The 20,238-nt window shown below is 41.7% G+C and overlaps 1 protein-coding gene across 4 annotated transcripts in view; it reads left to right on the top strand.

Moving 5' to 3' along the window:
* Positions 1-20,238, top strand: part of smg7 (SMG7 nonsense mediated mRNA decay factor) — a 42,515-nt gene continuing 22,277 nt past the window's right edge. For all 4 annotated transcript variants that reach the window (XM_079818623.1, XM_079818621.1, XM_079818622.1 and 1 more), the window contains exons 1-9: positions 1-118; positions 8,647-8,678; positions 11,465-11,582; positions 11,655-11,787; positions 15,291-15,462; positions 16,443-16,514; positions 16,588-16,738; positions 16,837-16,972; positions 17,055-17,217. In XM_079818623.1, the coding sequence (XP_079674749.1) occupies positions 93-118; positions 8,647-8,678; positions 11,465-11,582; positions 11,655-11,787; positions 15,291-15,462; positions 16,443-16,514; positions 16,588-16,738; positions 16,837-16,972; positions 17,055-17,217 (1,003 nt within the window). In that variant the 5' untranslated portion in view covers positions 1-92. The remainder of the gene's footprint in view (positions 119-8,646; positions 8,679-11,464; positions 11,583-11,654; positions 11,788-15,290; positions 15,463-16,442; positions 16,515-16,587; positions 16,739-16,836; positions 16,973-17,054; positions 17,218-20,238) is intronic.

The following is a 20,238-nucleotide window of genomic DNA, read 5'->3' as shown; positions in this document are numbered from 1 at the left end:
TTCTGCGATGACGCTGTGATGGACAATATGGCGACGGGAGTAGACTTAGCCTGTGAACCTGTCGTTGTCTAAAACACTGGCGATCCGACAGGATGAACCTCTGCGCCCAGTACTTACGGTGAGTACCACCGGGAGATCCCCAGACCCGAGCGGGCGACCGAGTCCGTGTGTGTATCCCTCAGGCCGGGGGCGGTTTATCGGAATGTTGTTCGGCTAGCATTGGCTGTCAGAGCTAGACGCTAGGCTAGTTAGCATGCTAGCCTGTAAACGAGACACGAAACTGAACACAAGCAGAAGTGGAAGGCGTATTGCTCTAACTCTAACCAGAAAACACTGATAGATGTGTGACGAGGCAGATCGAGACATTGGCTTTATCTGGCGAGAGTCCGTGTGTTCGCGGAGCTGGTGTGGGAGGGCATGCTAGCTGTGCTAGCCCGCGTTAGCTACAAACACCACTGGATGAAGGCAGAAAGCAGTCCGGCTACACATGATCCACACATTAGTCACGGAGTTCTTATCCTTCAGTATTAGACTGGCGAAAACACCACAAGGGTTCGGAGAGATTCCCCTTTCCGGCTGCCGGATAGCGAGCGGCAGCGATAGAGCCGACAGGGGTTTATGACTGCGCGTTTAAAGCTTTATGTTAGTTATGTGGAAGATAAGTGTGTGTGTGTGTGTGTGTGTGTGAGACCTTGTTTAGTTCGTGTCACTCGGACACACATTCAGATCCAGATCAACACGTGTTTCTGAAGAGGCTCGTTAGACTGTGGGAAAGTCTGGGATCTGAGAAGCTTCAGGAACCTTGAGCTGGTTCATAACAGCGTGTGTGTGTGTGTGTGTGTGTGTGTGTGTGTGTGTGTGTGTGTGTGTGTGTGTGGCTGATCAGGAGAGGCTGTGAGCCCATGGATGAGGAGGAGTGATGATGAGGATGGTGATGATGATGGTGTTGATGATGCTGATGATGGTGTAGAGATGAAGATGATGATGGTGTTGATGATGATGATGGTGTACAGATGATGATGCTGATGGTGTTGTTGATGATGATGGTGGTGTAGAGATGAAGATGGTGATGGTGTAGAGATGAAGATGGTGATGGTGTTGATGATGATGGTGGTGGTGTACAGATGAAGATGGTGATGATGATGATGATGGTGGTGTAGAGATGAAGATGGTGATGGTGTTGTTGATGAAGATGGTGTTGTTGGTGATGATGGTGGTGCCTAAATGCAGATATGGTAGCAGTAATTTGACGTCTTACAGAACTGTGTAAATGACGGTAATGTGACTGGTCAACTGAGGATAGCCCAGCATATTTCAAAATCAAGGATTTAAAGTTTGAAGCTGAACTCTCCTGACCACACACACACACACACACACACACACACACACACACACACACACACACACTGATCTCCTCACGGCTCTCTGAGAGGATTGTGAAATGTTTATGGGATATTCAGCGATGTTTGATAATGACCTTCCTGCGAAGCTTTACATCTGAAAGTGCAGTGTTTATAACAGTATCATCTCTAAAGTAAGAGTTGAATTGTTTCTCAAACGAGTCTCAAGCCGTTTCGTTGTGACATCATGACCTAATCTGTCGTTCTTACTACTTTGAGTAAAGGTAAAGAATAGAGAGAGGTTTGTTTTTGAAGCTTCAGTGCTTCATACCCTATACTGCTGTTTATTTCTGTTATGATATTATTTTGATGATACCGCTAGGCCTGTCACGATAACTGCTTTTTGTTTCACGAAATATCGTCCCAGAAATAATTGCGATAAACGCTATTATTGTCATTTAATGCCACTGAATATATAAAAATCAAAAAAAAAAAAAAAAAATCAAATCAAATCACTTTATTGTCACACAGCCATGTACACAAGTGCAACAGCAGGTGAAATTCTTGGTGCAGTTCCGAGCAACATAGCAGTCATGACATGTACAACATTTAAAGCAGCATCAGATTACACATCTGATGCGCCCACAATTACTCACAGCACAGTAAACACTACAATAAATAATTTACACAATGTGAGTGTAGTTCTCACAGCTTTAACCAATATACACATACTTACAATATACATATACTTTAAACAATATACACTAAACATACATTAAACAGTATACATTAAGCTATAATAGTAATAATAATATACAATGTACAGTATCCATTATTATTCACAGTAGAGATCCAATGTACAATAGGTGCTATATGATATATGATAAATAATAAATTATATAAATGTGTATATAATGTGTGTTTATCTACAGTGGGTTGTGCTGAGTGATATTCTGTCCAGTGTGTGTTATGATCCTGATGGGTCAAGAGTTAAGGAGTCTGATTGTTTGTGGGAAGAAGCTGTTCTGGAGTCGGCTGGTGCGTGATCTGATGCTGCGGTACCGTCTGCCTGATGGCAGCAGTGAGAGCAGCCCATGGTTCGGGTGGCTAGAGTCTCTGATGATCCTCTGAGCTCTCTTCACACACCGCCTGACATAAATGTCCTGGAGGGAGGGAAGCTCACCTCCGATGATGCAGCTGGCCGTACGCACTACCCTTTGCAGGGCTTTGCGGCTGCGGGCGGTACTGTTGCCGTACCAGGTGGTGATGCAGCCAGTCAGCAGGCTCTCTGTAGTGCTGGTGTAGAAGCGTGTGAGGATGTGGCGGTTCATTCCAAACCTCCTCAGCCGTCGCAGGAAGAAAAGGCGCTGATGAGCCTTCTTCACAACGGCCTCGGAGTGGACGGACCATGAGAGTTCCTCTGTGATGTGGACACCGAGGAACTTGAAGCTGCTGACTCTCTCCACCGGTGCTCCATCGATGGTGATGGGGCGGTGTTCTCTCTCATTCCTCCTGAAGTCCACCACCAGCTCCTTGGTCTTGCTGACGTTGAGGGAGAGGTTGTGCTCCTGACACCACCGTGTCAGAGTGTGCACCTCCTCTCTGTAGGCCGTTTCATCATTGTCAGTGATGAGACCTACCACCGTCGTATCGTCAGCAAACTTGATGATGGTGTTGGAGCTGTGGGTTGCCACACAGTCATGTGTGTACAAGGAGTACAGGAGTGGGCTGAGAACACAGCCCTGAGGGGCTCCAGTGTTGAGAGTCAGTGGTGAGGAGATGTTACTGCCCATTCTGACCACCTGGCGTCTGTTTGACAGGAAGTCCAGGATCCAGCTGCATAACAGGCTGTTTAAGCCGAGAGCCCGGAGTTTCATGTCAAGTATGGAGGGCACAATGGTGTTGAATGCTGAGCTGTAGTCTACAAACAGCATTCTCACATATGTGTTCCTCTTTTCCAGGTGGGAGAGAGCAGTGTGAATAGTGGATGAAATGGCATCATCAGTGGAGCGGTTTTTGCGGTATGCAAACTGCAGTGGGTCCAGTGAGGGGGGGAGAACAGAGCAGATGTGGTTTCTGACTAGTCTCTCAAAGCATTTGCTGATGATGGGGGTCAGAGCAACAGGACGCCAGTCGTTTAAGCAGGTGGTTTTTGCTTGCTTCGGTACAGGAACAATGGTGGACGTTTTGAAGCATGTGGGGACCACAGACAGGGAGAGGGACAGGTTAAAAATATAATCCTATTATATTATATTTTATAATATAATATAATATAATATATATAATCCTAATATAACCGCATAATAATGCAGACCTACACGCTTTCAAATGACAACCTTTTAATTCTTTAGATCATGGAAATTAAGGGTAAAAAATATATTATCCTAAATTAAATTAGTTTTTTGAATAAATAATAAATAAACTTTTTCGCTTGTGAAACCGCTTTAAAGGATTAGTTCACTTTTAAATCAACTTTTGCTGATAGTTTCCTCACCCTCATGTCCTCCAAGATGTCCATGTGTTTCTTTCTGCAGTCGAAAAGTCAAATGTTGTTATGCTATGGACACTGTAGATCTGATCATAACCGCGATGACACTATGGGTTATTCTGCTGCACAGAAGACGATGCACGTTAATAAAGAGTAGAGGACGACCGATAGTGGATTATAGACATAACTAGTGGGACCGCACTCGCCGATAACCGATTCATCGACCGGTAAAACATAAGTAAAACAGTGCAGAACTTTATAACAAGAAATAAAAAACACTACTGATCCATGAAAATGTGCTAAATTAAAAACATATAAATATGAATATTAAAATGAGAACAAATTCTTCAGAAAATAATTTAAACATTAAAATATTACAGGTCAAATTAGTTTCTTTACCTATAACCTAGAAGCATGCGTGCACATTTCAGTCCCTGAGCAACGAGGATGTGTAGCTCACATGAGCGATATGCATTATGCATGTATTAATATGAGCAATACAATTTATCTTGATCATTCATGTTAGCTCATAGTGCATTAACCAAGGCTAACAGATAAACATATAAACTCAAACTCCTTTTAAATGTTCCTCCGCGATTCTGCCTGGTTTAGTCAGTGTGTTGTTATATAGGGTTAGATTTTTAAAATCAAGTGTGTACATTAATCTCTGAGCTTTAGGAAGCCTCTGGGCGGAGCTGGAGTTCAGTTCTGTTTGTTTCCGAAATATGCTCTGTATGCGGTAGACCAATCACAGCAGACTGAGCCATCTGACCAATCACAGCAGAGTAGACCAATCACAGCAGACTGAGCCATCTGACCAATCACAGCAGAGTAGACCAATCACAGCAGACTGAGCCATCTGACCAATCACAGCAGAGTAGACCAATCACAGCAGACTGAGCCACCTGACCAATCAGAGCAGAGTAGACCAATCACAGCAGACTGAGCCATCTGACCAATCACAGCAGAGTAGACCAATCACAGCAGACTGAGGCATCTGACCAATCACAGCAGAGTAGACCAATCACAGCAGACTGAGCCATCTGACCAATCACAGCAGAGTAGACCAATCACAGCAGACTGAGGCATCTGACCAATCACAGCAGAGTAGACCAATCACAGCAGACTGAGGCATCTGACCAATCACAGCAGACTGAGCCACCTGACCAATCAGAGCAGAGTAGACCAATCACAGCAGACTGAGCCATCTGACCAATCACAGCAGAGTAGACCAATCACAGCAGACTGAGCCACCTGACCAATCACAGCAGAGTAGACCAATCACAGCAGACTGAGGCATCTGACCAATCAGAGCAGAGTAGACCAATCACAGCAGACTGAGGCATCTGACCAATCAGAGCAGAGTAGACCAATCACAGCAGAGTAGACCAATCACAGCAGAGTAGACCAATCAGAGCAGAGTAGACCAATCACAGCAGACTGAGCCATCTGACCAATCAGAGCAGAGTAGACCAATCACAGCAGACTGAGCCATCTGACCAATCAGAGCAGAGTAGACCAATCACAGCAGACTGAGCCATCTGACCAATCAGAGCAGAGTAGACCAATCACAGCAGACTGAGCCATCTGACCAATCAGAGCAGAGTAGACCAATCACAACAGAGTAGACCAATCACAGCAGACTGAGCCATCTGACCAATCACAGCAGAGTAGACCAATCACAGCAGACTGAGCCATCTGACCAATCAGAGCAGAGTAGACCAATCACAGCAGAGTAGACCAATCAGAGCAGAGTAGACCAATCACAGCAGAGTAGACCAATCAGAGCAGAGTAGACCAATCACAGCAGAGTAGACCAATCAGAGCAGAGTAGACCAATCACAGCAGAGTAGACCAATCAGAGCAGAGTAGACCAATCACAGCAGAGTAGACCAATCAGAGCAGAGTAGACCAATCACAGCAGAGTAGACCAATCAGAGCAGAGTAGACCAATCACAGCAGAGTAGACCAATCAGAGCAGAGTAGACCAATCACAGCAGAGTAGACCAATCACAGCAGAGTAGACCAATCACAGCAGAGTAGACCAATCAGAGCAGAGTAGACCAATCACAGCAGAGTAGACCAATCATTTCACACTATGATATAGTGCACGTAGTGCTGGGCGGTATGACCAAAAATATATATCACGGTATTTTTCTAAATTATATCGGTTTCACGGTATATGACGGTATTTTTTCCCCTATGCATGACCGGGTGTTAACCACATTTTCTACTGATTGAGAGAGGAAATACTGCAGTAGATTGACTGGAATGCCCTGTTTTACTGTCATGACGGGTGAATATTGTAGAAAAACTCCACACTAGAGTTAATACAGGTTTGCAAAGCCCCACAAAATTATGCTATGGAGAGACAATAAAACATAGACCTACAACACACTCATTACAGGCACATGAATATTAAAATATGACCACAGATAGAAAAAAAAACAGAGTTGAGGGCACCTTAAAGCTACACTATGTAACTTTTCTGTCCACTAGAGGTCGCCTGTTCATAACAAAGGCGTAGTTTGATGACGCCACGTTTGAGCGCAGAATCTCGGGACATGTGGTCTTCACCTCACAGCCGGTGGGAAACAGTCAGGATAGGACTCGGGCAGAAATCATGTTGATGGATGCGATTATTAACATTACTGTAGTGAAGCAGAGCAGGACCGAGTGTTGTGGAGCTGAGCAAGGCCGCAGGAGCGATTGAAGAGCGGGACTGTTATTATGGCAGAGTCGCTGGCGGGACTTTTATTATGACACGGTTGCCGGCGCCACTTCCTCTTCTCCAGTGCTGAGTGTGAGGTAACGCAGCTCTGTTTATCGTATTAGATATATCTGAGTGTGTTGAAAAGGAAGTTATGACGTTCGCTCGGCGGCTGCTATGACACTTGTTCACTCTGCAGTGAGAGTAAAGTGTTTCACTGAATAAAACCGGAGACCGAGGGTGACGCAGATATGACGCAATCGACAGGCGTCTCCCTCACACGCATAGCTCACACGTCCCGGCTCCTCGGTTAAAATAGCAATTTTCTCACGAATTACAAATAGTTTAAAACATTTGGGATATTCTAAGTACTCATCTGAACAAAATATATAACACTGGCCTAGTGATTTCTGGATGTTTTACTGCAAAAATCCTACATAGTTCACCTTTAAGCATTTTAAAAATCTAACCATATATAACAACAAACTGACAAAACGAGGGAGAAACGCGGATATTTGCAATACATTTAAGAGCACTCTCTGAACAAATGACACACATCAGTTTAACAGAAAGAATAAAGCAGTTACTTTTTTGCCCATTCTTCTTTGAATTGTCAGTTTATTTATTAACTTGCATCATTCATTGTCTTTTGTATAGCAGAATAATCGATCGTGTCATAGTGGTCGTGATCATATGGTTCAGTGTAGCCAAATCAGTGCACATTTAATTTGAAGAAGATGTGATGAAATATGTGCGCATACACGCTTCTGGTACTTGTTCAGAGCACTATAGTATATGAAATATGTCCATTAAAAACTTAAACGCGCTCGCACCGGCCTATATATGTGCAATATGATCCATGAGGAGAACGCTGTTAATCTCATCACGGCGCTCCGCGCAGAAACTGCTCTCTCGCGCGCGCCGCGTGTAGTTTCTCCGCTATAATCAAGGGCTGAATCAGAAATAGCCCCCTATAACTTCAAATAGGGCATTATTTGGAGGGGACAGCGCTTTGTAGTGGTGTCCGAAACCATTGGACGTTATTGAGTGCACTCAGTCTATCCCACATCACACCGCAATAACGAGTGTGCAGCCGATGTACACACAACGGTTGTCCGACTTCACGCACTCGTTTTCATTCACTCCTTCAAATAATGTGATAACGTAGGGAATAGTGAACGAGGGTATAGGGGTTTCAGATTCGGATTCAGCCATAGGCTTTAGATGCGATCTCAGCTGTGTTCTGACTGCTCTCACCAGTACAGTGCAACAGTGAAATCGGTCCCCTCTCAAACAATGACGCGCTGCGCCGCGTTCCGAACGTTGTTTAGCGACATATACCGGTATTGCGGTATCATCAAAATTCATATCATAACAAAAATAAATACCGGTATTCGGTATGAACCGGTATATCGCCCAGCACTAAGTGCACGTCTATATGTGAGCAAATTTAAGAGCACTTAAGGGATGGTGATATTCCCTATAATCACTAAAGCCAAACGTCTAGCTTTATAACACACATATTTTGTGTTGGTTAAGATGCGTGATAACCCGCCGCTTCAGATTTAAGAGGTTAAGGTTAACGATTACTGCACTAACGTTAAGGTTAACAACTTGATGAATAAAAAAATGACGTCTTTCTAAGTTTCTCAAAATAACGTCATTTAAATATTCGAATATTAGTTTTTTATGAGGCCAAATATTCGAATACAATATTTTGGAAAATGGCCATCCCTAAAATTGACACCCCTAGTGTATCTCTAATGCAGATTCAAAGATATATATATTTACATTAGGGCTGCAACTTACAATCATTTTAATAATCGATTAATCTGTAGATTATTTTTCGATTAATCGGATTAAAAATAAATAAATAAAACCAATCTTTTATTCAAAAACAGAACTGACAGTGCAAATTCACAGTGCAAAATCAATAAACAATAATAAATCAGCTGCACAACGGCCTTGAGTGTGTGTGTGAGTGAGTGTGTGTGTGTGTGCGTGTGTGTGTGTGTGTGCGCAAGACTGAAGCTGAGATGCTCACCAGACCCAATGATTGGCTCTTAAATCATCTCCTCATTAACATATTGATGTGTTGTTTTGAGCAGGCAGGCAGAGGCCCTGAAGGCGGACATGACAGGTACATCTCTACTCTACTCACTCGCTGTACTTCTGTGCATGATATTGATGTGCTTATCTGACTAATAATCTTCTATATGGCAATGCTTGCACATTATTAGAGGCGTGTTTGTCATCTTATCCCTGTCACTTTGGTAACCATGGCATTGGATGTGGTTTAAAGGGTTAGTTCAGCCAAAAATGTAAATTGTGTGATTAATGACTGAGCCTCATGTGGTTGGACACCCGTCAGACCTCCGTTCATCTTCAGACACAAATGAAGATATTTTAGTGTAAATCTGATGCTCTGAAAGGCCTCCATTGGCTCAACTTTACACTCTCAAGACCCTTAAAAGACACTAAAGACTAAAGTTACAAAGTCCATCTCACTACAGCGGCTCTACAATAACTTTATGAAGACGAGAATAGTTTCTGTGCACAAAAAAACCCTAAATAATGACTTGTATAGTGATGACGATTTCACAACACGGCATCATGAAGCTTCGAAGCGTTATGAATCAGTGAGTCGATTCAGCGGTTCAGAGCGTTATGAATCAGTGAGTCGGTTCAGCGGTTCAGAGCGTTATGAATCAGTGAGTCGGTTCAGCGGTTCATAGCGTTATGAATCAGTGAGTCGATTCAGCGGTTCAGAGCATTATGAATCAGTGAGTCGGTTCAGCGGTTCAGAGCGTTATGAATCAGTGAGTCAATTCAGCGGTTCAGAGCATTATGAATCAGTGAGTCGATTCAGCGGTTCAGAGCATTATGAATCAGTGAGTCGGTTCAGCGGTTCAGAGCGTTATGAATCAGTGTGTCGATTCAGCGGTTCAGAGCGTTATGAATCAGTGAGTCGGTTCAGCGGTTCAGAGCGTTATGAATCAGTGAGTCGGTTCAGCGGTTCAGAGCATTATGAATCAGTGAGTCGATTCAGCGGTTCAGAGCGTTATGAATCAGTGAGTCGGTTCAGCGGTTCAGAGCGTTATGAATCAGTGAGTCGATTCAGCAGTTTGGATCGCCAAATTTCAGCAGTTTGACACGCGATCCGAATCATGATTCGACTGATTCATAACGCTCTGAACCGCTGAATCGACTCACTGATTCATAACGCTCTGAACCGCTGAATCGACTCACTGATTCATAACGCTTCGAAGCTTCATGATGGCGTGTTTTGAAATCGTCATCACTATATAAGTCATTATTTAGGGTTTTTTTCGCACAAAAACTATTCTCGTCTTCATAAAGTTATTGTAGAGCCGCTGTAGTGAGATGGACTTTGTAACTTTAGTCTTTAGTGTCTTTTAAGGGTCTTGAGAGTGTAAAGTTGAGCCAATGGAGGCCTTTCAGAGCATCAGATTTACACTAAAATATCTTCATTTGTGTCTGAAGATGAACGGAGGTCTGACGGGTGTCCAACCACATGAGGCTCAGTCATTAAAGCTACACTGTGTGATATTTTCCCCCATCTAGTGGTGAAAAGGTATATGACCATCCAGTGAATTTTTGTTTCTGTTCCTCTCAATTCCGATTTCGTTTCAACTCCTACGGTGGCCGATTTAGTCCAAGATTAACATGGCTTCCAGTTCGACCTCGTCCACATTCGACCCGGTGCCTGTGGGATATTCTGTGCGCAGTGGGATGGTTGGAACTCAACTGGCCTAATTATTCGGCTAGAAAGAACTGCAGCTAATCCAGAGTGAACTTTGATGATAGTAATGTTTATTCAGTCATCCAATTGCAAGGCATAAACAGGTTTGCGTGGATATGTACATAAATGTGGTTTCTGTGAGAGAACAAATAAGGATGGTAAATATACATACACAGTTAAGAACTGTATAACTATACTTATAAGTTACATTTGTATAATGTAACCGTAAACCAGTTATTGTACCATATATAGGCGCTAAATGCAGCTGCATTAAAAGGAGCGGAGCTGCCGCTGCTAACAAGCGGTGTCCGGTTACAAAAGTGTGTGCGCCGCTTTAACGTTAGCACTGCAGTGCGCTCTGTATAACAATTGTTAATATGCCGATCAGACCTGATACATATTTCCATCAACATACATTACAAGCCAATATTTTCTAAAAACGAATAAACATTGTTCATAACAAAATAACTGAATGATTATTCAAATAGGTGAGCATTACGCTATTGTATGTTGACACAAAAATACTTCTGAGGTAACATCAACTGAATTACATGATGACACACTCTGAAACACATCTACAATGACAATAACTATTATTACTTACGGAGTTATTAACGCACAGAAATACCACACAAGGAAAAACAGACTTTTGAGGAATAAACAAGCCAGGAAAACTCCGTATAACTCTGTTACTGGACGCTGCTGAGATGAAAACTCTCTGCACATGCACCAGACAAGTCTGAACAAGTTGATGCGCACATGCGCGAGGCAGAGAATTTTGTACAGTGCCATCGAGTATTAAAACCGGTTAAAACGCGAAAGGCGAAGCTTGAATTTACGGGTATGTCCCTCTTTGGCTAATGTACTTTCAAGATGGAGGGGCAACATGGCGACCACCGTTAGATCCCATTACCTTATGTATTTTCAATGGCATATTATAAACTTACGAGAATACTTTATTACTTGAAAGAAGTAAATATACATTAATGAGCTCATATATTTTTGACAGAACTAAGTGTTTTTAGCTAAGAATAGACTAAAAAAGTTACACAGTGTAGCTTTAATGACACAATTTACAGTTTTGGCTGAACTGACCCTTTAAGACGAGCAGATCTGAAAGGCTGTGAGAGGGCAGAGTTTAACATGTTCCTCATGTCCTGCAGACTCTAAGCTCGGGGCGGCGGAGGTGTGGACATCACGCCAGGCTCTTCAGGACCTGTACCAGAAGATGCTGGTGACCGACCTGGAGTACGCCCTGGACAAGAAAGTGGAGCAAGATCTGTAAGAACACCAGGGAAGATGCATTGCAGAATGATTTACACACTTTGTCTGAGTTTGTGTGTTGTGTTTCAGCTGGAATCATGCTTTTAAGAATCAGATAACAACACTACAGAGCCAAGCTAAGAACAGGGCCAACCCCAATCGCAGTGAAGTCCAGGCCAACCTCTCCCTGTTCCTGGAGGCAGCCAGCGGATTCTACACACAAGTAACACACACACACAACACACACACAACACACACACACAACACACACACACAACACACACACACAACACACACACAGCAGTGCTGCGTCTCACGGGTATATCTGCGGCATCGCATGGGTCAAAATTATCCATTTTTCTTTATGCCAAAAATCATGAGGATATTAAGATCATGTTCCATGAAGATATTTGGTCAATGTTCATATCATAAATGTATTATTAGTAGTGCTGGGAATCAATTACATTTTTTAAACTAATTAATTAAAAAAATTTGAGTTTGATATTGTATTAATTTCAGTTACTCTCCAAATTAATGTAGAAACAATTTAAAGAAAGCATATTTTTTGTAATATCATATATCTTTTTATGAATGACGGCCAGTATAACTGATACTAAAGTCTCTATGAAACATTAATGACGTTACATTACAGTATAACTGAAAGATTTAGGCTTTAAAAAAATTACTTTTAATTTAAGTGAACTTAAAACAATCTTTGCATAACCCCATTATAATAAATGTTATATCTACCCGTGGCCTTCCCTGCTAGACATGTACAGAAATGTAATAATTATCAACACTTTCAACATTTCTTAACTGCATAAATAATAAATTAAATAAAGATTAATCATCATTAAAGCTACACTTTTCTCTGTTCCCGTTGTTCTGTGATGAACATTAAGGGGGGGGGGGGTGGAGACACTCATTTTCAGCCAATCTCATGTCAATCTTTAGTACCTATAGAGTAGTATTGCATCTTTCATATCTCCGAAAAGTCTTTAGTTTTATTATATTTATAAAAGAAAGATACGCTGTACCTAGGGCTGTAATCTCCCAGTCGATTAGTCGATTATTGGTCGATACGTTCTGGCTCGACCAAAATTTTGATTGGTCGATTTTTTTCAGCGTTCATTTCATTAGTTTTTGCCGCGTTCATTTCATCAGTTTTGCCGCGCCGCGTTCATTTAATCAGGTGGAAAGCACTAATTGCTAATGGGGGTGTTTTCAGAGCACCCCTGTTTCACAGGTATCAGTCTGCCTTCAGAACACCCCCATTGTTTTCACTTCTTTTGGATTGGCCCAACCAACTGGCGAAGAGAAGTCTCTCGCCGGTCCTTTGTTTTTCATTCCCGCTGGCTCAAACGCACACCCATAGCGGTAAACTTGAGGAACGCCCATCAACATACATATGAGGGGAAGCGTCACAACACCACGCTTCAGTCGTGCCGCAAAAGTGGATCTGTACTGTCCGTTTTGCCGCGTTCATTTCATCAGTTTTGCCGCGCCGCGTTCATTTCAACAGGTGGACAGCACTAATTGCTAATGGGGGTGTTTTCAGAGCACCTGTTTCACAGGTATGAGTCTGCCTTCAGAACACCCCCATTGTTTTCACTTTTGGATTAGCCCAACCCACTGGAGAAGAGAGACAGATTGAAGAAGGCTAGTTTTCTGTAACTTATATTATTTATTTAATCGTGAGAGCGTTTTTTCTGCTCTTGATCTGGCTTGTTTAATAAATATTCCTTTTTTATTAAAGTGGACGTGCCTTTTGTGTTTAAGAGTAAAAGCTTTAAGTTAATAGTCTCTTCGTGTCTCAGCCGCGAAGCTGAGCTCCTAACGTTTGAGCTGCACAGAGCGGCTGAAATTATACTGTCTGTCAGTTATTATAATACATATGACAAAAACAATTGTCTAAATTATGTTGCATATTCCTCAAAAGTTCTTGTGATGATATCTAGTTGACAATAGTACTATATTTTGGGAAGTCATAGGCTATGATATTGCACAGGTGCACTTGATGCGACGCTGTCAGAGCTGACAGACTCGTGTGTCAGACTCATTTCAGTGCAAAATAATCAGCTCAAAAACTATTTAATATACTGCAAATAGCCTACTAGTTTTTTATGTTTATTTATAATTAATTTATGCAGACAACAAGGCTACCAAGTACTGCGCACGGTGCGCAGCTAATTAATTTAACTTTTTTTTTCCTAACGTCATTTTTAGTCGATTTTTAGTTGAAAATTTCAGGACTCCAGTCGACCAAGATTTTCTTTGGTTGATTACAGCCCTAGCTGTACCGAGTCTTTCCGAAAAAAGCCGAGTGGCTGGAGGTGTATCGTGTGGGCGGAGCTAAAGAATCACGAGCGCGCAGCTATTGCGCTGAGCTATGCATGTTTACAGAGAAAAACAATGGAATCGATTGCTAACAAATCAAAGACATTTGAAGCAGTTTTACTCACCGCCTGCTTCCACCGCACGACTGTGAACTTTAATCGCTGGGGCCGCTCCATCTATCAGCATTAGACCAGCTACAGGTCAGGAGTTGAACTGGGCCTTGTTCATAAACCATCGTCGTCGAAATTCAGGGAACAAACAAACACTTGCACAACTCCCGCTCCGGAAAAACAAACTCCATCCACTGTCCCATTAATCCTGGGTTCTTGGGAAGCTGTGCAGGGTTGTCTTGACCTGACAACCAAAAACACACATCATTGGTGACACTGTTGATCCCGTACAAGGACATTCCGCCCCATCTGACGTCACACAGACCCATACTCGAAAAAACTTATGAGAAACTGGAAGGAGTATTTTTGGCACAGAAATACTCCATCAAACGTCCACCTTAAAAAAATTAACAAAAAAAACCTTTTCCATGTTTAGGATGGGAATCCACGGCTTTAACAGTGTAAAAATCTCAGTATGCATGAAACAGCATTTCACCCCCCTCCCCCATCTCATCATCACAACTCTTTAAGTTAATTTAGGACGTTATTCAGCTAATCTAAGACTCCTAATATGAGAATACTCGACAAAACTGCGTTTAGGCAACATTGTCTGTGTTATTGTTTGCTCAAGAGCGAAAGAGAACTCGATGTGTGCACGAGACTGACACGAGTCTGTGTGTGTGTGTGTGTGTGTGTGTGTGTGTCAGGGTGTCCCAGCTGGCATGAGACACACACACACACACACACACACACACACACACACACACACACACACACACACACACACACACACACACAGACAGGACATTGACACACAGCGCGTTCTTGTGTCTTGTTGCGCTTGGATTGTTTAAAAGCATTTACAAGAATAAGAGCGAGATCATATAATGAAACGCTAGCCAAAAATGTATATAACAACGGACGCTGCATTGCATTTAATATTTTTAATGCGTTAAACTGAAAAAATGAATCACCCGCTTTGCCCAGCCCTAATTATTAGTAGTAATATGCATTGCTAAGGACTTCATTTACACAACTTTAAAGGAGATTTTCTCATGTTTTAGATGTTTTTGCACCCTCAGATGTTCAAATATTGTCCTATCCTAACAAACCATACATCAGTGAGAGATGATTTATTCAGCTGAAGATGATCTGTACATCTCCATTATGACTGCTGTTGTGCTCCAGGGTCACATTTATTGATGTGGTTGTGGTTGAAACAAGCTCTCAGTTATTATGTTTAATTATTGTTTTCTAAAATCTCTTTCTGTCTTCTCAGTTGTTGCAGGAGCTGTGCACGGTGTTTAATGTGGACTTGCCGTGTCGTGTGAAATCATCTCAGCTTGGCATCATCAGCAATAAACAGAGCAGCACCAGCGCCATAGTGAAGCCCCAGCCCAGCTCCTGCTCCTACATCTGCCAGCACTGCCTGGTCCACCTCGGAGACATCGGTGAGGGCCCTAGAGCATCAGCAGACCAGGGGCCGCTACCATGATGGGGTTTAACAAACTCAGGGTTACAGGATTAGTTTACAGTTCACCAAACCTATCTATTCAGGCTTTGTTGGTCCCATGATGCTGATCATCAGCTTTCTCTGTCAACTCAGGCTTTGATCCTGAGTTTAGCTGTGACATCATCAGCAGTGAACAGCCAATCACACGCTCTGGATCATTCTCTCTTCAAACATATTAAGAATTTAAACACATTTACACTGCAAGAAGAAAAGAGCCGTCTATAAAAGAGTACAACTTAAAGAAAATATTATACGTCAATGCAAGTAAAAGTGATGAAGTTAGTTTAGTTGATTATATAGAGAATTGAGTAATGTAGTCATTTTTATAGCTTTATTTATTGATTTTAAAGCTTATTTGTATGACCTTCGTATAGGCTATTTATATTAATTTCAACTAAGTGCCTATTAATGATTGATTAACTAAAATGATACATGTGTAGTTGATTACAGGTATAATAATTACATAAATGATATCCAAATCATTCAAAATTATTTATTATTATAAATAAGCATTGATAAAAGCCAGACGCTTTAGTCTTTATTTGGCATTTGCTATGTAGTGTTCTTTAATGTGGAGTAGAAACAGGCTTCATTGCATCAGAGGCGTGTCACTTTGCTCACAGCTGATTGGTCCAATTTCAGTTTGAGGTCTCTTATCCAGAACATAACCTGCCCTGGAGCAGGTTAGCTGTGGAGCGTTAGTTACTATTGAGATGAACACTGCTAAAAGCCAAACCACTTTAATGGCACCCAGGATTAGCACAAACTAAGCTTAAACATATCTGCCTAGCCAACTAAACCGGCTTCATGGTACAGGCCCCAGTTCTCCTGCTTTTATAAATATGAAATATTTGGATGCTTGGAATGAACTTCACTGGAGGATTTGATTGGTTGTGGTTTATTTTACTCAACTCACAGCACGTTATCGGAACCAAACCAGCCAGGCAGAGTCGTACTACAGACATGCAGCTCAGCTCGTTCCCTCCAATGGTTGGTATCTGCATGTTTTCACATTCTCAAGCACACCACTGACAATTAAAACATTAACTCCTTCTGCTCTCAGGTCAACCTTACAATCAGCTGGCCATACTGGCCTCCTCCAAAGGAGACCACCTTACCACCATCTTCTACTACTGCAGGAGCATTGCTGTCAAATTCCCATTTCCTGCTGCCTCCACCAACCTACAGAAAGCTCTTTCCAAGGCCCTTGAGAGGTCAGACTGTCTTTGACATTTACATTTACACGATCATAATATTTAGCTGGCAAGTATGAAACTAGTGCTTGATTCTCTCGCGTCTCTTTAACCCACAGCCGTGATGAGGTCAAAACAAAATGGAGCGTGTCTGATTTCATTAAGGCCTTCATCAAGTTCCACGGCCATGTTTATCTCTGCAAAAGCCTAGATAAGCTGAACACCCTGAGAGAGAAACTAGAGGAGCAGTTCCAGGTGCAGTGAAAGCCCTCCGCTATAGCACGTCTCATCATCTGCTCAGTCTGAATGTGTACTCAGATATTGTCCTGCTCCACAGAGGCTGATTCTCCAGAAGGCCTTCAGCTCCCAGCAGCTGGTGCACATCACGGTGATAAACCTGTTTGAGCTGCACCACCTCCGAGACTTCAGCAATGAGGCGGATGAGCACAGCTACAGCTCGGACCAGCAGATCAGCTGGATTCAGCTCCTGGGCCTCTTCAGTATGTTCAGTCTCATCACACTGCTCACAAACGCCGTCTTGAGTCCTTTTAAACCCTGGGTTAAACGCATCATAACTTTTTAAAACGCTTTTGCAGTGCACAGATTGCAGTGTAAACAGTAACCAGGCTTCTTAATTCACCACAGAATTAAAGGGTTAGTTCACCCAAAAATGAAAATTCTGTCATTAATTCCTCACCCTCACGTCGTTCGACACCCGTCAGACCTCCGTTCATATTCGGAACACAAATGAAGATATTTTAGTGTAAAGCTGATGCTGAGAAAGGCTTCAGATAGGCCTCCATTGGCATTCAGTACATTTACACTCACAAGACCCATAAAAGGCACTAAAAACGTCGTTACAAAGTCCATCTCACCACAGTGACTCTACATATATACAATAATTTTACGATGCGACGACAATAGTTTTTGTGCGCAAAAAAAAAATCAAAATAACGGCTTTATCCAGCTTGTTCTTGTCTTCCGTGTGTGTCTCCACGACGCATGCGCGAGAATATGAGCAGATCCGGCGTTCAGACACATGACCCAGAAGAGATTTGTTTACGAGCAGAGGAAGACGCGCGTATCTCAGCTGTTGAATTCTACACTGATCGTGCTTTAGGTCTCGCTGTAGAGCTCAAATGGGGCTAAAGTGGCATTTCATGGATTCCCGAACGCCGGATCTGCTCATATTCTCACGCATGCGTCGTGGAGACACACACGGAAGACAAGAACAAGCTGGATAAAGGCGTTATTTTGATTTTTTTTTTTGCGCACAAAAACTATTGTCGTCGCATCGTAAAATTATTGTAGAGTCACTGTGGTGAGATGGACTTTGTAACGGCGTTTTTAGTGCCTTTTATGGGTCTTGTGAGTGTAAATGTACTGAATGCTAATGGAGGCCTATCTGAAGCCTTTCTCAGCATCAGCTTTACACTAAAATATCTTCATTTGTGTCTGAAGATGAACGGAGGTCTGACGGGTGTCCAACCACATGAGGGTGAGGAATTAATGACACAATTTTCATTTTTGGGTGAACTAACCCTTTAATAACATCGCTACAGATATCATATCAATATCACTAACTTTTCTCACTAGGAGCTCAGTGGCCCCCAACTGAACATTTTAAGGGCACAAGCAGAACATTTAGGGGCGCACACCGTAAATCAACATGCTAACCAAATCTACTCATAAATCAACATGCTAACCAAATCTACTCATAAATCAACATGCTAACCAAATCTACTCATAAATCAACATGCTAACCAAATCTACTCATAAATCAACATGCTAACCAAATCTACTCATAAATCAACATGCTAACCAAATCTACTAATAAATCAACATGCTAACCAAATCTACTAATAAATCAACATGCTAACCAAATCTACTAATAAATCAACATGCTAACCAAATCTACTAATGTCCACTGTATTACTAATAATACTTTGATAATACGGGGCTCCAGACTAACATCTGAGAGCAGTGGCACCAGGAGGAAAATATTTCATATGGTTAATTTAATCATAAAATTACTATTATTTTGCATTGATTTGTTAATAAGTGCAGTTACTAATAATAGTACATGTTTATTTATTGTGAATTTAACAGTGAAGCGCTGAGCTTGAATTATGCAGAAAAAATTATCTTTTATTAACAACAGTAATGTGCGCAAAACTCATTTCTATAAGGAAAATTGTAATATTCCACTCTTATTAAATGTACTATTGTTCTTCTGTAGTATCACACTGAACTAAAAGGAACTCTCTTTACTGGTTTTCTGTGTAATCCAGTCACAATTTCAGGGTTTTTCCTGGGTCAAAACTGGTCTTCGGTGGTGGCTGACAGACATGGTCATCCATACACACACACACACACACGCACACGCACGCACGCACAGTAAAAAAGTTCCCTACCCACGTGATCTGCAAGTGCAATACTGACAAAACATTTTAAATAAATTCAAAGAAAATTTGTAATTTTTGCTTATCTTATTTTGATACCTTGATGTTTGTTTTTGTTCCTCATTTTTACACTATTTACTGATAGTTGTTTTGGTATATAATCATATCAATATTAAAAAGTAGTATTAAAAAATGAACAAATAGCCTAATTTTCTGCTATATACAATTTCATAAAATTATCAGCTAGCTAACCACAACTTTGTTCTGGGTTCACTCCAGTCTAAACTAAATGATTTTAGGCTATTTATTTTACTACACATTGTCCAAATAAATAAGCTGAAAGACTGTGGATGATTAAAGCTAATTCTTACTATCCACTCTTGCTAAAGTGGGTAAGCACACTTGTGTTCTCATTTCAAGTGTTCTGAGTAAATGATTCAACTGATTCATGAGTTCAGTGTTGGACTGATCCGTTCTAACCAGTCGTTAAAATGATTCGGTTCAAAGGAGTCATAATGTGGCGAATCGGACATTGGCTGACGCGCTGTGTGTGAATCCCTTCTGTTAGAACATCGCGAAAGATTTGTCAACACACAGAAAACACTTCATAACCGGATAGGATTTGTTTCCTGTTTATTTAAAGTATGCTTTATGTCAGCTGGTCAGAGAATCAGTCAATGTTTTTTGAGCGCATTTCACACCCAGCGGTAATTAAAGGAAAACATCGTCTGATAGCGCCACGTGCAACATGGATTCGGTCTTCCGACCTTTTGATTTTGATTAACGTAATATGTGAAATATTAGAAAGCTAAGAATGCCTATTTTGAAGACAGAGAGCGTGCGAGCGAGGGAGGAGCTCTGATCGTTCTCTCTGTCACTCAGTTAACGCAAGGGCAGCGGTCATCTATTCTACATCACTCATAAATCACAATAACTCATCAAATAAGGCTTTGGCGGGACAACAATTTGTTTTGGCGGCCGCCAAAAAATTTTCAATGTAGGAAAAACCCTGCAATTTAGAAGAAAAGTTTTAGTTTTTCATGAGACTTTGACTTCCTACTTTTTTCCATATATTAAGGAGTGGAAATGTCTAATAAGTCAAATAAGTGCTCCTATGCT

This window comes from Gobio gobio (genome assembly GCF_949357685.1).
Source record: "Gobio gobio genome assembly, chromosome: 6".
Classification (NCBI taxonomy): domain Eukaryota; kingdom Metazoa; phylum Chordata; class Actinopteri; order Cypriniformes; family Gobionidae; genus Gobio; species Gobio gobio.
Note: the sequence above shows the minus strand (reverse complement) of the source record. Positions and strands in the feature narration are given on the sequence as shown.